The 13935-nt window shown below is 43.2% G+C and overlaps 1 protein-coding gene across 1 annotated transcript in view; it reads left to right on the top strand.

The window, feature by feature from the left end:
- The window catches only part of PTPRT (protein tyrosine phosphatase receptor type T), a 682122-nt gene that overhangs the window by 492377 nt on the left and 175810 nt on the right, over nucleotides 1-13935 (top strand). The window contains exon 12 of the mRNA XM_036323307.1: nucleotides 7143-7179. Coding sequence (XP_036179200.1) covers nucleotides 7143-7179 — 37 coding nt within the window. The remainder of the gene's footprint in view (nucleotides 1-7142; nucleotides 7180-13935) is intronic.

The raw sequence follows: 13935 nt of genomic DNA, 5'->3' as shown, positions 1-13935 counted from the left end.
TGTTAAATCATTTGCAAACAGAGATAGTTCATTTTCCAGAGTGTATGCTTCTAATTAATTTCTCTTATCCACCTGCACTGATTAATCCTTCCAGTGCAATATAAAGGGGGAGTAGGCATAAAGGACCCCCTACTCTTGTTCTTGATCTTAGTGGTTATGCCTTGACTAGATCCCCACTAAATAAGATGCTGGTTTTAGGACTAAGATATATTCTTGTCATGTTATGAAAGTATCCATCAATTCCTATTTTCTTGAGTTTTGTTTAAAATCAGGAATGGGTGTTAAAATCGTGTCCAATGCTGTTTTGCATGAGTAGAGGAAGTATAATTTTCTCCTTTGATCTATTAATATGCTATGTTATAAGAATGGATTTCTTTTTTATTTTTATTGATTTCTGAGAGGGAGAGAGAAAAAGAGAGAAATAGAAACATCAATGATAAGAGACAATCATTAATCAGATTCTCTGCAAGCCCCCAACTGAGGATACAGCCCACAACCTGGGCATATACCCTAACTGGGAATCTAACTGTGACCTCCTGGTTCATAGGTTAACACTCAACCACTGACCCACACCAGCCAGGCTTTCATATTCTTAATAATTTCTCATTTTATTACATTATAATTGTAGAATGTTGCTTACAATATTTCTGCTTCATAGGACATTACAGTGTTTTCTTAATTAGCTCATCTATGGTCAATTTTTGTGACTGTTTCAGAAGCTCATAAGAAGAAGTTTTTCCTCTATTATCAGGCTGTAGGAATTGATACATATCCACAGATCTGCTTACTTATTATAGCTCTTCTATATCTTTGCCAATTTGTTTGCCACTTGATGTTAATTATACTGAGGGTAGTTTTCTTCTTCTCTTGCATCTCCTGCAGTTTCTACTTCCTAAAGGTGATTTTTGTGGGTTTTGGTTTATAGATATTCATGGATGTTATATTTCTTGTTAATTGTGGGTTCAGCATGAAAAAGTGTCCTTTGTTATGTTTAATGTGTTTTAAATGGTATTTTACTCTGTTTGATACCAGGATCACTACTGCTGCTTTTATTTTTTTCATTTGCCTTTTATAGTTTCTCTCATTTCTTTATTGTTGCCTCCTTTTTGAATTACTTTATTTTAGGTGTGACTTTTATAGAGAGCAGAAGGTTAGGTGTTGCTTTATGACACAATTTGAATTTTTTTTCACTTAATTATATGAGTTAAGCCTATTCACATTTGTTGATATGACTAATATAGTTGGTCCTAACTCTGTCATATGTTCTGTATATCATAATTTACTATTCTAATTTCATAATACATGCTACGATGTCTTACTCTTTTATTTTAAAACTTCTTTTGATATTTAGAAAGTTTTGCATTTTTTGTTCTAGTAGTTATCTTTGTGCTTATACTTTTCAATTCTTTTAATATTCTCTTTTCTTATTTAATTTTATCCTACCTAGTTTGTCAGCATTTTTTCCAGCATTATCTATAATAATAAAAGCATAATATGCTAATTAGACTAGACAGCCAAACGACCTTCTGGACGAAGCCGGGGCTGCGAGAACTCAGGCAAGCCACCACAGCTGTGAGGGCCAAGCCCCTTGCACAAATTTTGTGCATCAGGCCTCTAGTGGAGGTATAATTAACAAGTAAAAATTATATAGATTTAAGTAATTTGGAAAACTGTAGAATGACTGTGGGATCAGGGCTAACTCCCATATTAACTGGGGCAGCTCAGTCTTAGGGAAGACAAAGGCATGAGTTAGTAGAGTAACTGGAAACTGAGATTAGGGCTAACTCCTATTAAGTAGGAGAGTAGAGTAAGAATTGTGTGTATTTCACAGGTAACTAGTGATTCTTATCAGGGTGGCAATAAAACTTAACCTAAGTCCTCTGGATAATAAATAACAGCTACTGTAAGACCCTTAATTAGAGACATCCTCTAATTTCAGTAAATAGTCAAAAGATAGATGTGTGATGGATGGATGGATGGGTGGGTGGGTGGATGGATGGATGGATGGATGGATGGATGGATGGATGGATGGATCAGACTGGGCCTAGTCTCAAAATGGAGGTTATGAGTAAGTAAGGGGGTATAGGTGTGACACATTATGAAAAAATAAGGTAAGTGTGCACATTTGCAAATCTGGCATAGGAAGGCGGTATGAGTGAGGTTAAAATTATGGGGAAACCCGGCTGTCCTGGCTTAGGGATTGAGGGTTGACCTATGAACCAGGAAGTTACGGTTCAGTTCCTGGCCAGGGCACATGGCCAGGTTATGAGCATGATCCCCAGTGTGGGGCATGAAGGAGGCAACCAATCAATTGGATTCTCTTTCATCATTGATGTTTCTCTCTCTCTCTCTCCCTCTCCCTTTCTCTCTGAAATCAATAAAAATATTTTTTAATTGTTAAAACAATAAATTTTTAAAAATGATGGGGAAATGAAACTGTGTTGTACTGTGGAGATAGAACAGAAAAGCCTTACTCAATCCAAGCACACAAAAAAATAGTACTCATTTCCTATTTATGGAACTGATTGGGGACTTTGGGCGTGTGCATACTGGCCAGACTTCCCATACAATAGGATACAAAACTTCAAGCATATTCCAGACTTGCTTGCTAACAGTTCAGTCACCCAGAAGGTCAAGAGAGTGACCCAGGCCTTTGTTATTCTGTACTTGTGTCTAACCAACAAAGACAAATTGGTTATGGAATTAAAAGTGTCAGGAACTTGGAAGAAAGAGTACATGTCAGTGTCATGTTTGTGAGAGCCAGGGAGAGTTAAGCATAATCAGACATGCACAGGATTACAGAGGACAGATTTTAAGAGATGTGCGGTGGAGGAGGTGGTGTTGGGAAATGGCCCAATTTCATGCATCAACTGTGGAAAGGAAGAGAATGCTAATGAGAATTAGAAAGTTCTCTCAAATGACCTAGTGGGGAAGAGAAGGTAGTACGTAGAATAAACCGTAGCAGCTACTCAGGATTCCCTTTGATGTAACACACTTTAAACTGTATCTTTAAAGTTTAAATATATATATATTAGTGGTCATCTTCGCAGGATGAAGTGACTCAGGGGAGCATGGATAAGCTTCTGAGATGCTGGCAATGTTGGGTGTTTAGATCTAGGTGCTGGTCATCGATGTGCATTTACTTGTGAGAATTTAGCAAATTGTGTTTAAGATCATTATAACCATCCACATACATGTTATACTTCAAACTGCTTGTGCTACAATTTTTAAGATTTAATATATTTCCTTCAGAACTTATTTTTCAATGCTTATGTCTGCCTGTTTGTTGTAATAAAAATTGTACTTTTCTTTATTCATTAATTTCCTTATGTGTACTATTCCATGTAACTGCATAGCCCTGTAATCATTTTTGTTAACAGCTTGGTAATACTCCACTGTGTGGTAGGCCACAAATTCCTTTATCATGTCTGTAGGGCTAGATAGATGTGGTGCTCTTCATTGCCACGTTTATAAAAACACCAGAACCAACATCTTTGAATATAAAGGTTCTTCTACATTGAAGGTGATTCACTGAGAATAGATTCTTAGAGGTAAAGAGATTAGATTGATTCTCTTTAAAGTCTCGATACCTAACTACAAATTACCCCCAACAGTATTGGCTCCTCAAACCCTTGCCCACAGCTCTATTCAACAATCATGCACAGAATTGGCAAGTTTTCTAATGTAATATTTACAAAATCTTTTTTCTTTGTCTTAATATGAAGTGGGAGGCCCTGCTGACCATCTCTGGTCTCTTAGCACCTCTCCCATGAGATTCAACTTCTCAGTGATGATCATTGTGCTACATGATGATTAGCAGATCTTCTTCAGTTCTCTGCAGTTGTACTTTGCTTAACTATCTCAGGCTTTAGTTCACTGACTTTTTAACCAAAGAACAAAAATGGAAGCCAAGAAGATGTGAAGAAGTTTGCTTTTTCTCCAATCATGAAAACAACAACAACAACAAAAACTAGTTTGATCCCCTTTGTCATCCTTTTTAAGTTTTAACTCATTTGTGACATAAGCTTTTTTGGCATCCTTTGTAGAGAGTTCTACTCTATTTCTATCTTTTTATCAGTTATTCTTCCTTTTTTCCATATTCTGAATGTGTTTATTAAAAAAAATTTTTCTTGAAATATAGCATATTTCAAATATCATATGAACACCTCAAATGAATACTTCATATATTAAAACCATAATGTGTCATATTCTTTTCACAAATCTGCATTTTCCATTTTATAAAGTAAAACAATTATTTATTATAAAAAGGAACACTTTCAGTATAAAAACAGAGAGGAAAGAAAACACTTGTCCCAAAGAACAAGTCATGTCAACCCAACCTTCTTTCTTTAAGGGAGTTCTTGGGCTGATAGATTAGAGCAATACAATAGACAGGGAATCAGTCTCTGAAGTAAATTTGACCCTATTCCCAAGTTATTTTGTGGGAAAATGTAGCTCTAACACCTGAGTGACAAAGCACTTGGGGAGATGAGTACCTAGTTCGATACTGATGAACAGATGAATGCCAACCCGGAAGAAGCATTCCAGTGCATGCCACAGAGCTCTGCCATTGGCCTGTTACAGGTTCCTACTTAATCAGTTATCTGGATGAAGTTCGAGAAAAATTAGGCCCCAAAACTCCAGATAGTGGAGAATATGGTGATAGGTTGTAGTAATCAGATGAGTCAAGGAAGATGCAAGGTAATAGTGTGTGTGACTGTACTTGAATTTCAGAAATACAACCACATCTGTAGATGTGGACGCAGGCAGATATATTTTGGTTGGGGGAGTGGGGGGAAGAGTTGCAGGTTGTTGGCAAATTTATTGTGATCAATGATAAATTAGGATGTTGCTATGCTAATAGAAGCCCTGTATAAGTAAGGAAAGTAGAAAAAAAAAGTCACTAGCTACGTGATCATATGTTGACAAGACCACGTGGAGACAGTTGCTTCCTTTTATAGTCCTTTCTCACTAAGAGGGACAACTGGAGGATGTCCTAGGATGCGTGGCTAGGATGATTCAAAGGCCTTAGACCAGCCGTGGGCAAACTACGGCCCGCCGGCCGGATATGGCCCGTTTGAAATGAATAAAACTAAAAAAAAAAAAAAAGACGTACCCTTTTATGTAATGATGTTTACTTTGAATTTATATTAGTTCACACAAACACTCCATCCATGCTTTTGTTCCGGCCCTCTGGTCCAGTTTAAGAACCCATTGTGGCCCTCGAGTCAAAAAGTTTGCCCACCCCTGCCTTAGACTCTTACCATATGAGAAATTGTTGAGGAACAAGAATGTTAATGAACTGAAAGCCATCTTACAATATACAGACATCTTTCCTATGCAAACAAGAGCAGACTGTCTATGGTTTAGGGCAGCGGTCGCCAACCTTTCGGACCTCAAGGACCACCAGTGGTTCGCAGACCACCGGTTGTCGACCGCTGGTTTAGGGAACAGAATCAAGACCATTGAGGAGTCATACCTGAGTTTAATAGAAGTAACAATTTCTAGCATTCAGAAGTGTGCATAGATAAAATAGACTCTGCTGTAGACATGATCATTTCTCTATTGCTGAGTGCATGGGTGACTCCAGGAACCTCGCTAAAGTTAGGCATGGCCACATGACTGGTTCTAGCCAAGGAAACCCGAGTCAAAACTGAAGTGTTGCTTCGGATACAAAGTGTGGTATGTAAATCAAGACTCTTCAGCCTTCTCTTCTCCTGCCTCAGTGAACACTGAAGCCTTGTGTCGAAGTGCAGGTGCCACTCAGCCTTTGTCTCTGAGTGATTCCAATGATGAGAATCTCCCAAAACCACCACACTGCCCTCCCAGACCCAGCCACACACCTACATTGGACATGTAACTGGAGTGGAAAATAAGCCTTTGCTGGTTCTAGCCACTGAAGTTCATGGGTTTTGTTATATTTGCATAACATTTTCTAGCCTAACTAACACAAGTGCCTTCAAAATGCAATTGTTCCTGTGAGTAAGCATTAGCAAGGCAACATTGTGTTCCTGAGACACACACACATTGCATTCTTTGTCTTTTATTTTTATTGCTACACTACATTCAGACTGTTGCCGGGAGCATAACTTAGTGAACTGGAATTTTCAGATTGTTCCAGGACTTCCTGGGAGATGATCCTGATAAAATAGGCTAAGCTCATTATCTTCTGTAACTCAACTTCATGCCCAGCAACACCAAAAATTTATGGATTCTGTCCACAGGGTACCAGCCAACAATGATTAGATAGTTCACTCTGCAAAGATTCTATTGCCCCATAAATACACACACACAACATTATCTATGAAAACTGTGGTCTACCAGAGATCTCAGGGCCAAAGTGACTTTTTGAACATGAACTTCTCAGTTTGAATCTTAAACCTTCATATTGGCAGGCTATTGCCACGTGTCTGTTTCAGTCTGTGCATATAGATGCATTAGTTCCCTACTAGAGGCCCGGTGCACAAATTCGTGCACGGGTGGGGTCCCTTGGCCTGGCCAGCGATCGGGGCTGATCAGGGCCATTTCACCCAGTCCCAATTGGGGCCAATTAGAATTGGCTTGGGGGAGGGACCTCAGGAGGTTGGCTGGAGGTTGACAGACCATGGGAAGTTGGCTGTGGAGCGCACTGACCACTAAGGGGCAGCTCTTGCATCGAGTGTCACACCCACCAGCCAGTCATCTGATCGTAATGGTCACTTAGGCTTTTATATATATAGAAAACAAAGTTTCCCAAGGATGCCCTTGGTTCCATCTACAAACCCATGGGTTCTCTCAGGAACACATGCAGCTAAATAAAGCACACAGCATGCCATCATGTGTCCACTTAGTGTTGTTGTTAAAGTTGTTCTCTGGTGGGCAATATCTGATATGATTATACAGTGGTTTTGTCTGGGGAAGAAGCTTATGAGGTGATGTGAACCAGGAAATGAAAGGAACAAAGTGTGTGCCTAGACTGAAAAGAAATGAAGAAACAGAATTAAAAAGTGATTCCAATGGGGGGAAAATGGAAAGGACAAACTTAAAATTATAATTAAAAGTACATATTAATGCATATATATGCAAATATATATATTTTTTTCTTTATATAGCAAACCAAACCCACAACTAATTAACGAGAGCCTTACTTTTGTTGTTCACAGGAGACCAAAATCAACTGTGTTCGTCTGGCTACGAAAGGTATGTTGGCATGTTCTTGTCTGTCTTCAGCCATCCTTTAGTCACTTAAGTATTCCTCCCTCTAGCCACACAGGGAGAGTTTAGGCAACAATAACAAGAAAGAATTGTTATTTTTAGTGGAATCATTTGCATCTAGGCATTAATGTATACCTGACTGTGTATATATTAATAACACAGTGCCTAAAGCATAGCAAGAGCTCAGAACATATTTGTTGAATCAATGGATGGATGAACTAGTACAATAATCAGTGGGTAATATAAATTTACTCATATTCTTCTGCTATATATTCTTGAATTTAGATCTTTGTTTATATTGAAATTTTTAAGCATGTCTATTAAACCTGTCTTATGGGTTTTGTACTTTATTCAATTGGCACATGGCTTTCAAAAATGAGGTGATTACTGTTGATGCCTTTAGTAATGAGAAAAGAAACATGGCTTTGTTTTGTAGTTGGCATTTTCAACACTTCCTCCAAAAACTAAGGCAACATTGTTCAGGCTCATCACTTTTTGTTTTCCTAATTATAATTGAATTGTCTGGCTCTTTCAATTGGTACATATTTCTGTTTATTACTCTTTTTAAAAAATCAATGAATAGTTTGTTATCATTTAACCTATTACAGGGTTGAATGGTTAGATATCAGGTTTATCTTTTTGTTATAGAATTGCTATTTTTAACAGCTATCCTTCCCATATAAACACACCAAAATTGGGCAGTTCTATTTTGTTCCTTGCTTTTATTGACAGCATATACAGTTTTATAGGCTGCTTCCTTAGAAATGACCATTATAAATATAAGTATAAATATAGTCATAGATATAAAGTATAGATAAAAACAATGGCCCAACTACATATATATGTGTATATATATGAATATATAGACACATGCACACATATAGAGAAAATGCACAGATATATGGGGGAGGGGAGACAGATTGAGACAGAGAGAGACTAAGAGAAAGAGAGAGGGGGAGGGAGGGCAGAAGGGAGAAGGAGAGAGAAGAAAAGAATATCTATGTTTATTTGGCAAACATGTGCCAAGACCAGCCAAACACAGCTTTTACAACCTTGAAGAAAATAAGATCAATTTGTAGGCAGAACAGAGAAGATGCGAGAGGAAGGAGAAGCCAGGGCACTAAGGGCTCACTGTAACAAGAACTCCTGATTTCACGGAAGTCATGAGGGGTCAGCATGTCCCTAACTTATTACCTCTGGGGAACTCAGGCTACTAGACAGAAAGAAATAAAATGCCCTTTGTGAGGAGGCCAGGAGAACGGATGGCCTGCAAGCAAAAGTGACACAAATCACAGCCTTGCAGACTTTTCCCCTGAAGAAAACAGATCACCTGGAAGAGGGACACCATTCATTGGGTAGCTCTAGAGCTCTAGGCGGCAAGCAGGGCAACTGGTGGCGTCTGGCTTACACAGGCAGCCAGGAGAGGGAAGCAACTTACGTAGAAACCCTCCCTGTGATGCTGCTCCATGCTTCCCCTCTAGCCTTTGATTTCTAGACAAGGGAGGGTTGATGTGGTCGTTCTGCCCACCATGGGGTATGTGGGCATCTAAGGATCCCTCTGAGACATAGGCCACCTAACAAGTAGTTTGTTGGATCATATCTTAAGAATTGGGAACATGTGACTGGACAAGCAGTAGGTATATATGGGGACTCTGAGAGTGTGTACCACCATGCTTCCTGGGACATTGAGGACCCACTGTGTGCGCACAGAGGCCCACCCTGGCATGCTGCTGCCGAGCCACCTTGCTGGTCTGCGGGAGAACTGAGTGGTCCTTATAGAACTGCAGCAGAAAGCTCTCACCTCTCCTCAGCACCCTTAGGGTTTCTCCTCCTGTTTGACCTTATAGATCACAGTCATCCTTATTGGAATGTGTGCACCTAGAAGGTCTGGAGGGATAGCAACACATGAATGAATGATATGTGCCCAGCTGGCCATGCCCCGGCAGAGCTTGGAGGAGTCGGGAGTCAGAGTGGCTCTGAGCAGCCACACCGAGGTTTCCAGTTCATTGAGGGCCATCACTGTGGCCCCGAGAGCGGGGCTCCAGCAGCACATGGGAACGGGGCAGGGAGCTGGATGATGTAGAATACCCTCCACCACGGCTCAGGGAGGGATACCGCACAGCACCCATCAGATAAGAGGGCACTTGGTGACTGCAGAGCAAAGACAAGGGAAGGGAACCTGCATCTGTTTAGTGTCTCTCTGTGCCTGGCATTGCTAATGGAGCATCCTGGTTGATTAAAGGCAAACCCCATCTAAATCCATGCACTGCCCATGGGGCCTCTGTATCAGGATCGAAGGCTAGGAATCAATATTTAACCTGTTTCTTTTCTGAATCAAATTTCCCTCTTTGTGGGTTTGCTGAAAACACTATTCTTTTTAATAGAGGAAAATACGATACCGGGAATCCCTCAGGCGCCAGGAGTATGGGAAGTCCCAGTGGCAGATTCCACGGGCCATCTGTTTCCTCCAGGCTCCTCCACCTCTGGCGTTACGGCACCTCCTCAAGTGTCTGCCAGGGGCATCCAGCCCCTGGCGCGTGAGCTTCTGTGCAGGCTTGAGGCCAGGGCTCTGGTGAGAAAGCAGCTGCCTGTGTCCTGTCCCTGCCCGTGGTGACACCAGACAGTGTGTGTGGTTAGCCATGTGAGTCTCGCAGAACTGGAGGGCTGCCACTCGGGACGGAACAGCTCCGAACACGCACGCAGGGCCTTGCTGACCTGACCCCAGGCTCCGTGCGTCTTCTGTGAGATGCCTCACCTTGTCTGCGCGTCACGCCGCTGTGTGTCACTCCAATGGAGTGCTGCCTGGTTTGGAGGGCTGCTAAGAAAGGGACCTGCATTGGTTTTCTGTGGCTGTTGTACCAAAGGCGCACAGATCGAGTGGCTTAAACAACAAAATGTACTGTCTCACAGTTCTGGAGGCCATCGAGCGCCAGCAGGGTTGGTTCCTCCTTAGGGCTGTGAGGGCAGGACCAGCTCCAGGCCTCTCCCCGGCTTCTGGTCGTTTGCTGGCAATCTTTGGGGTTCCTTGGCTTGTAGAAGGACCACTCCAATCTCTGCCTTCACCGTCACATGGCGTTCTCCCTGTGTGCATCTCTGTGTCCAAATTTCTCTGTACAAGAACACTGGTCATATTGAAATTAGGGGCCCACCCGACTCCAGTATGTCCTCATCCTACCTAATTACATCTGCAAGGACCCTATTACCAAATAAGGTCACATTCTGAGGTACTGGGGGTTAGGACTTTCACATTTGAATTTAGGGGGGAGTCACTATTCAACTCCAAATAGGAAGCATGCAGTTAGGGGCGTGTCCATGTGGTTCCCACCAGAGCCTCTGTCTATTCGCCATCCACAGTGCGATTCCATAGCTTTCAAGGCTGTGCAAGGAGCAGGAACCAGCCCTGCCAGGGTCTGGGGGTTAGAGGTCCAGCTTTGGCTGCTGCTCCCTTCAAAGGTGAGTGAGATGAAGCGGCCTCAGGCAGAGGACCCCGGTCTGTAGCAGCAGGACCCTCCTCAGACCCGACATGAAGATGGAGCATCAGGTGCTGATCCAATCACGGTCTGGGGCCTGAACAGGCTGGGCTTCCTGGGGAAGGAACCAGCACTTCCCTCCATGTTAACCACTAATTTGCCAATCAGGTGTTGCCACGGCAGGAAATTCCTGGCGCATGTAGGCATTCGAAAAACGCCTGCTAAAATGAGTAAAGGCATTGGAGTCAGCATCTCACAGCAGCAAGGCTCAGAGGCCTTGGGTGTCTCCCTGGATCTTCCTGAAACTCAGCCGCATCCCATGTAAAGCGATCCCCATCTACCCGTTCATAGAACCTTTTGAACATACCTACTGCCAGTGGTTTGCTGATGGACCTGCTCTCTGTCAAAGAAAAGACCTCATTTGTTGTCTTTGTGGATATTCAGGTGTAAATATCCCCTCCAGGTCCAGTTTCACATTGCCAATGGTTTAACAACTGGCTGGCAACAAAGAAAAAAAGAAATCTTGAATGTTGAACAACCAGCTCTAGACAACTGGTACAAGCCAGCTCCAGCATGCCAACACCTCTCCCACCGTTTCTTTGATATGATGATATGATATGATAAACTTAAAAGTGTTTTATTTACTGCAAAGTATTTTGGAATTTTTTTATTATTATTATCCATGACTGTTATTTCCTCCATGGAGTCAGCTCCTCGATGAGCATGCATGAGCCAGGCATCTTGAAAAGAACTTGGGATTTTGTGGTGAGCTGGCAGGCATGGTTCCTGTCCCCAGCAGGCTCACAGTCTAGTGTGGACACAGACATTATATGGATGCTTTTACAGATCATTGTGACCAGTGCTTCCAAAGAGAATCGGGACTGAAGTTGCCCCATGTAGTCATGGCATGCGTGCCCCAGACCATCATCTCGGGCTCTGCTCCTCGGAACTGGTGCCGTGTAGGAGGCTTTTGCCTCCCTGTCCCAGCACCACGCCTTCTCCACTAGCACTGGGATTGTGTGGTACCCAGAGCAAGGGTGGGATCTGGGAGGCCAGCTGACTCAAACCTCAAACTGTGAGGGGATCCACCCTCCTGGCCCACCTCTTCCCCGCCCCCACAGGAAGAGCCAAGTGCCCTGTGTTTAGAGAGGATCCTGCTGGTGGGTCCACATGTCACCAGGGGCAACTTCTATTTATAGAGGCAGATCAGAACCTTAAGTTGAAGACGCAGCTAAGGGACTGTGGGGTGGGTGTGTTTGGTGTTTGTCAATAGAAGGGTTAACTCCAGGGTCAGGACAGGCTCATCTCAGAAGCCTTGGGGCAGTCTTTTCCATTGATGGGGGCTGTGGTCATTACCCCAGATTCACATTCTTCTTTATCTCCTACCTCAGCTGGGGTCTGCTGTCATTAGCTTTGACTTTGAGGAACCTAGTGGGAAAGTGGAATTTATCAAAGAGCAGATGAAGCAGAAAGGGAGCAGTCTTAAGACAGCTGCCCTGCAGCAGAGCCTGAGGCAGGGATTTGGTGCATGGGAGGTTCTGAGGGAGGGCTCCTGGAAGAAATCTGTAAGAGAAGGAGGGAAGTGAGACAGGCAGTGAGAAAATGCTGAGCAAGAATCTATTCTGGTGGAATGTAAATTTCTCCAGAGTTGTTCTGCCTTGAGACAAGAAGATCAGGGTTGCTACCCCCTCCCCCATAGCACACAGTCCTTGGCACCTCCTCTTCTCCTCCCCCCTCCCTCTCCAGGATCTCTCAGGTGGCTCCGGGGGAAATGGCACCCTTGAGACTTGCACAGGTCTCTGGAGAAGGTCTCTGGTGTAAGCCTTTACACCTTTAGCCTCAACACTCACAGCATCTAGCAGATGGCATACCAACCTGAAGAGAAGATCTGGGTACCACAGGGCTCTTATTATATAAAGGCTGTATTTCACCATTGGGTTGACGCATAGCAACAAGCCAATGGATTGCCTCAACTCAAGAGCTAAAAGAAAAAGTTAAAAGCCCTTTACTTGGCCCACTCTAGCTCTGGGAATCTGCCCAGAGTTCGAGAGAGAGAACTGCAGACAGTAGGTAACAAACATTAAGTTTTGGTTTGGAAACAAAAAAACCTATTATTCAGACTTTGAAGTGGGGGAGGGCACTAAAGAATCAGAGAGCAAAACAAAAAAACAAAACAAAACAAAAAAAATACCACACCAATCGATTTAAAAAGTAAGATTTATTCTGCAGTTAAAACAGGAACTGTGAGAAAGGGCGAGTAAGAGGGTGGGAGATACACTTGGACCCGTTCAGTAATGTTTACATTTGGAAGATGAGGCGTGGACTCAGTTTAGGAACCAGGTTGAAGATGTAAGCTAAACATGCCCCAAGTGACCCTTAGAAAATGGATCACGTGAAAGCTGGGGATGGGATACTTAGACTTCCAAGGTGCTGAAGCTCCAGTGAGAGATAAAACAACCCTTCCCTTGGCAGATGATCCTCCCATCGGGTGGAAGACGGTCCAGGCTGCAGCTGCTGCAGGTGGTACCCAGGTCGCTCAATCCATGTCTTCTGGCTCAGACATGGCAGGCTAAGGGAGAATGGTTTCTGCTCTGGAGGCTCAGTTCATGCACCATACCAGTCAGCTCCTCTTCTGGAAACTGACAGTTCCATCCAGGCCCTTTACCAAATGATTCTCTGTTGGTCTAATTCTTCCCCTGCCTCCCTGCAGACACCCTTCCATGCACTTTGCCACTTTCTATTGCCCACAGGCCCTGCATCCACAAGACCTGTGTGCGTGACCTGCCCACTTCCTGCCCTCCAGCCTCATCCAGGCTTTATGTTCTTATTTGCTACAGACACTCCAACACATTGGTCTTCTTTTAGTTCTTCAAAACACATCAAGCTCCTTCCCACCTCAGGACCTTTGCCCATCCTGCCCCCTCTGCCTGAAATTATCTGGCCACCATATGCATCTGCTTAACAGGCATAACATCTTTCTGACTGTAGCTGAAACCTCATCCTATCTAATAAAAGAGAAACATGGTAATTAGCCTACAACCGCTACCCGTCCCATTGGCTAATCAGGGAGATATGCAAATTAACTGCCAGCCAAGATGGCGGCCGGCAGCCAGGCAGCTGGAAGCGAACATGAGGCTTGCTTGCTTCAGTGACGGAGGACTCCAATGTTCCCCGCCTGCCTTGCCGGCCTCTGAGCTTGCAGTTTGAAACATTGTAACAAATATAGAAGCTAAACAAAACCCCAGAAACCTGCTTTCAGCCGGCCAGCATC

Source organism: Myotis myotis, unplaced genomic scaffold (assembly GCF_014108235.1).
Source record: "Myotis myotis isolate mMyoMyo1 unplaced genomic scaffold, mMyoMyo1.p scaffold_m19_p_9, whole genome shotgun sequence".
NCBI lineage: Eukaryota > Metazoa > Chordata > Mammalia > Chiroptera > Vespertilionidae > Myotis > Myotis myotis.
The sequence above is the reverse complement of the archived record's forward strand: the minus strand, read 5'-3'. Positions and strand labels throughout refer to the sequence as shown.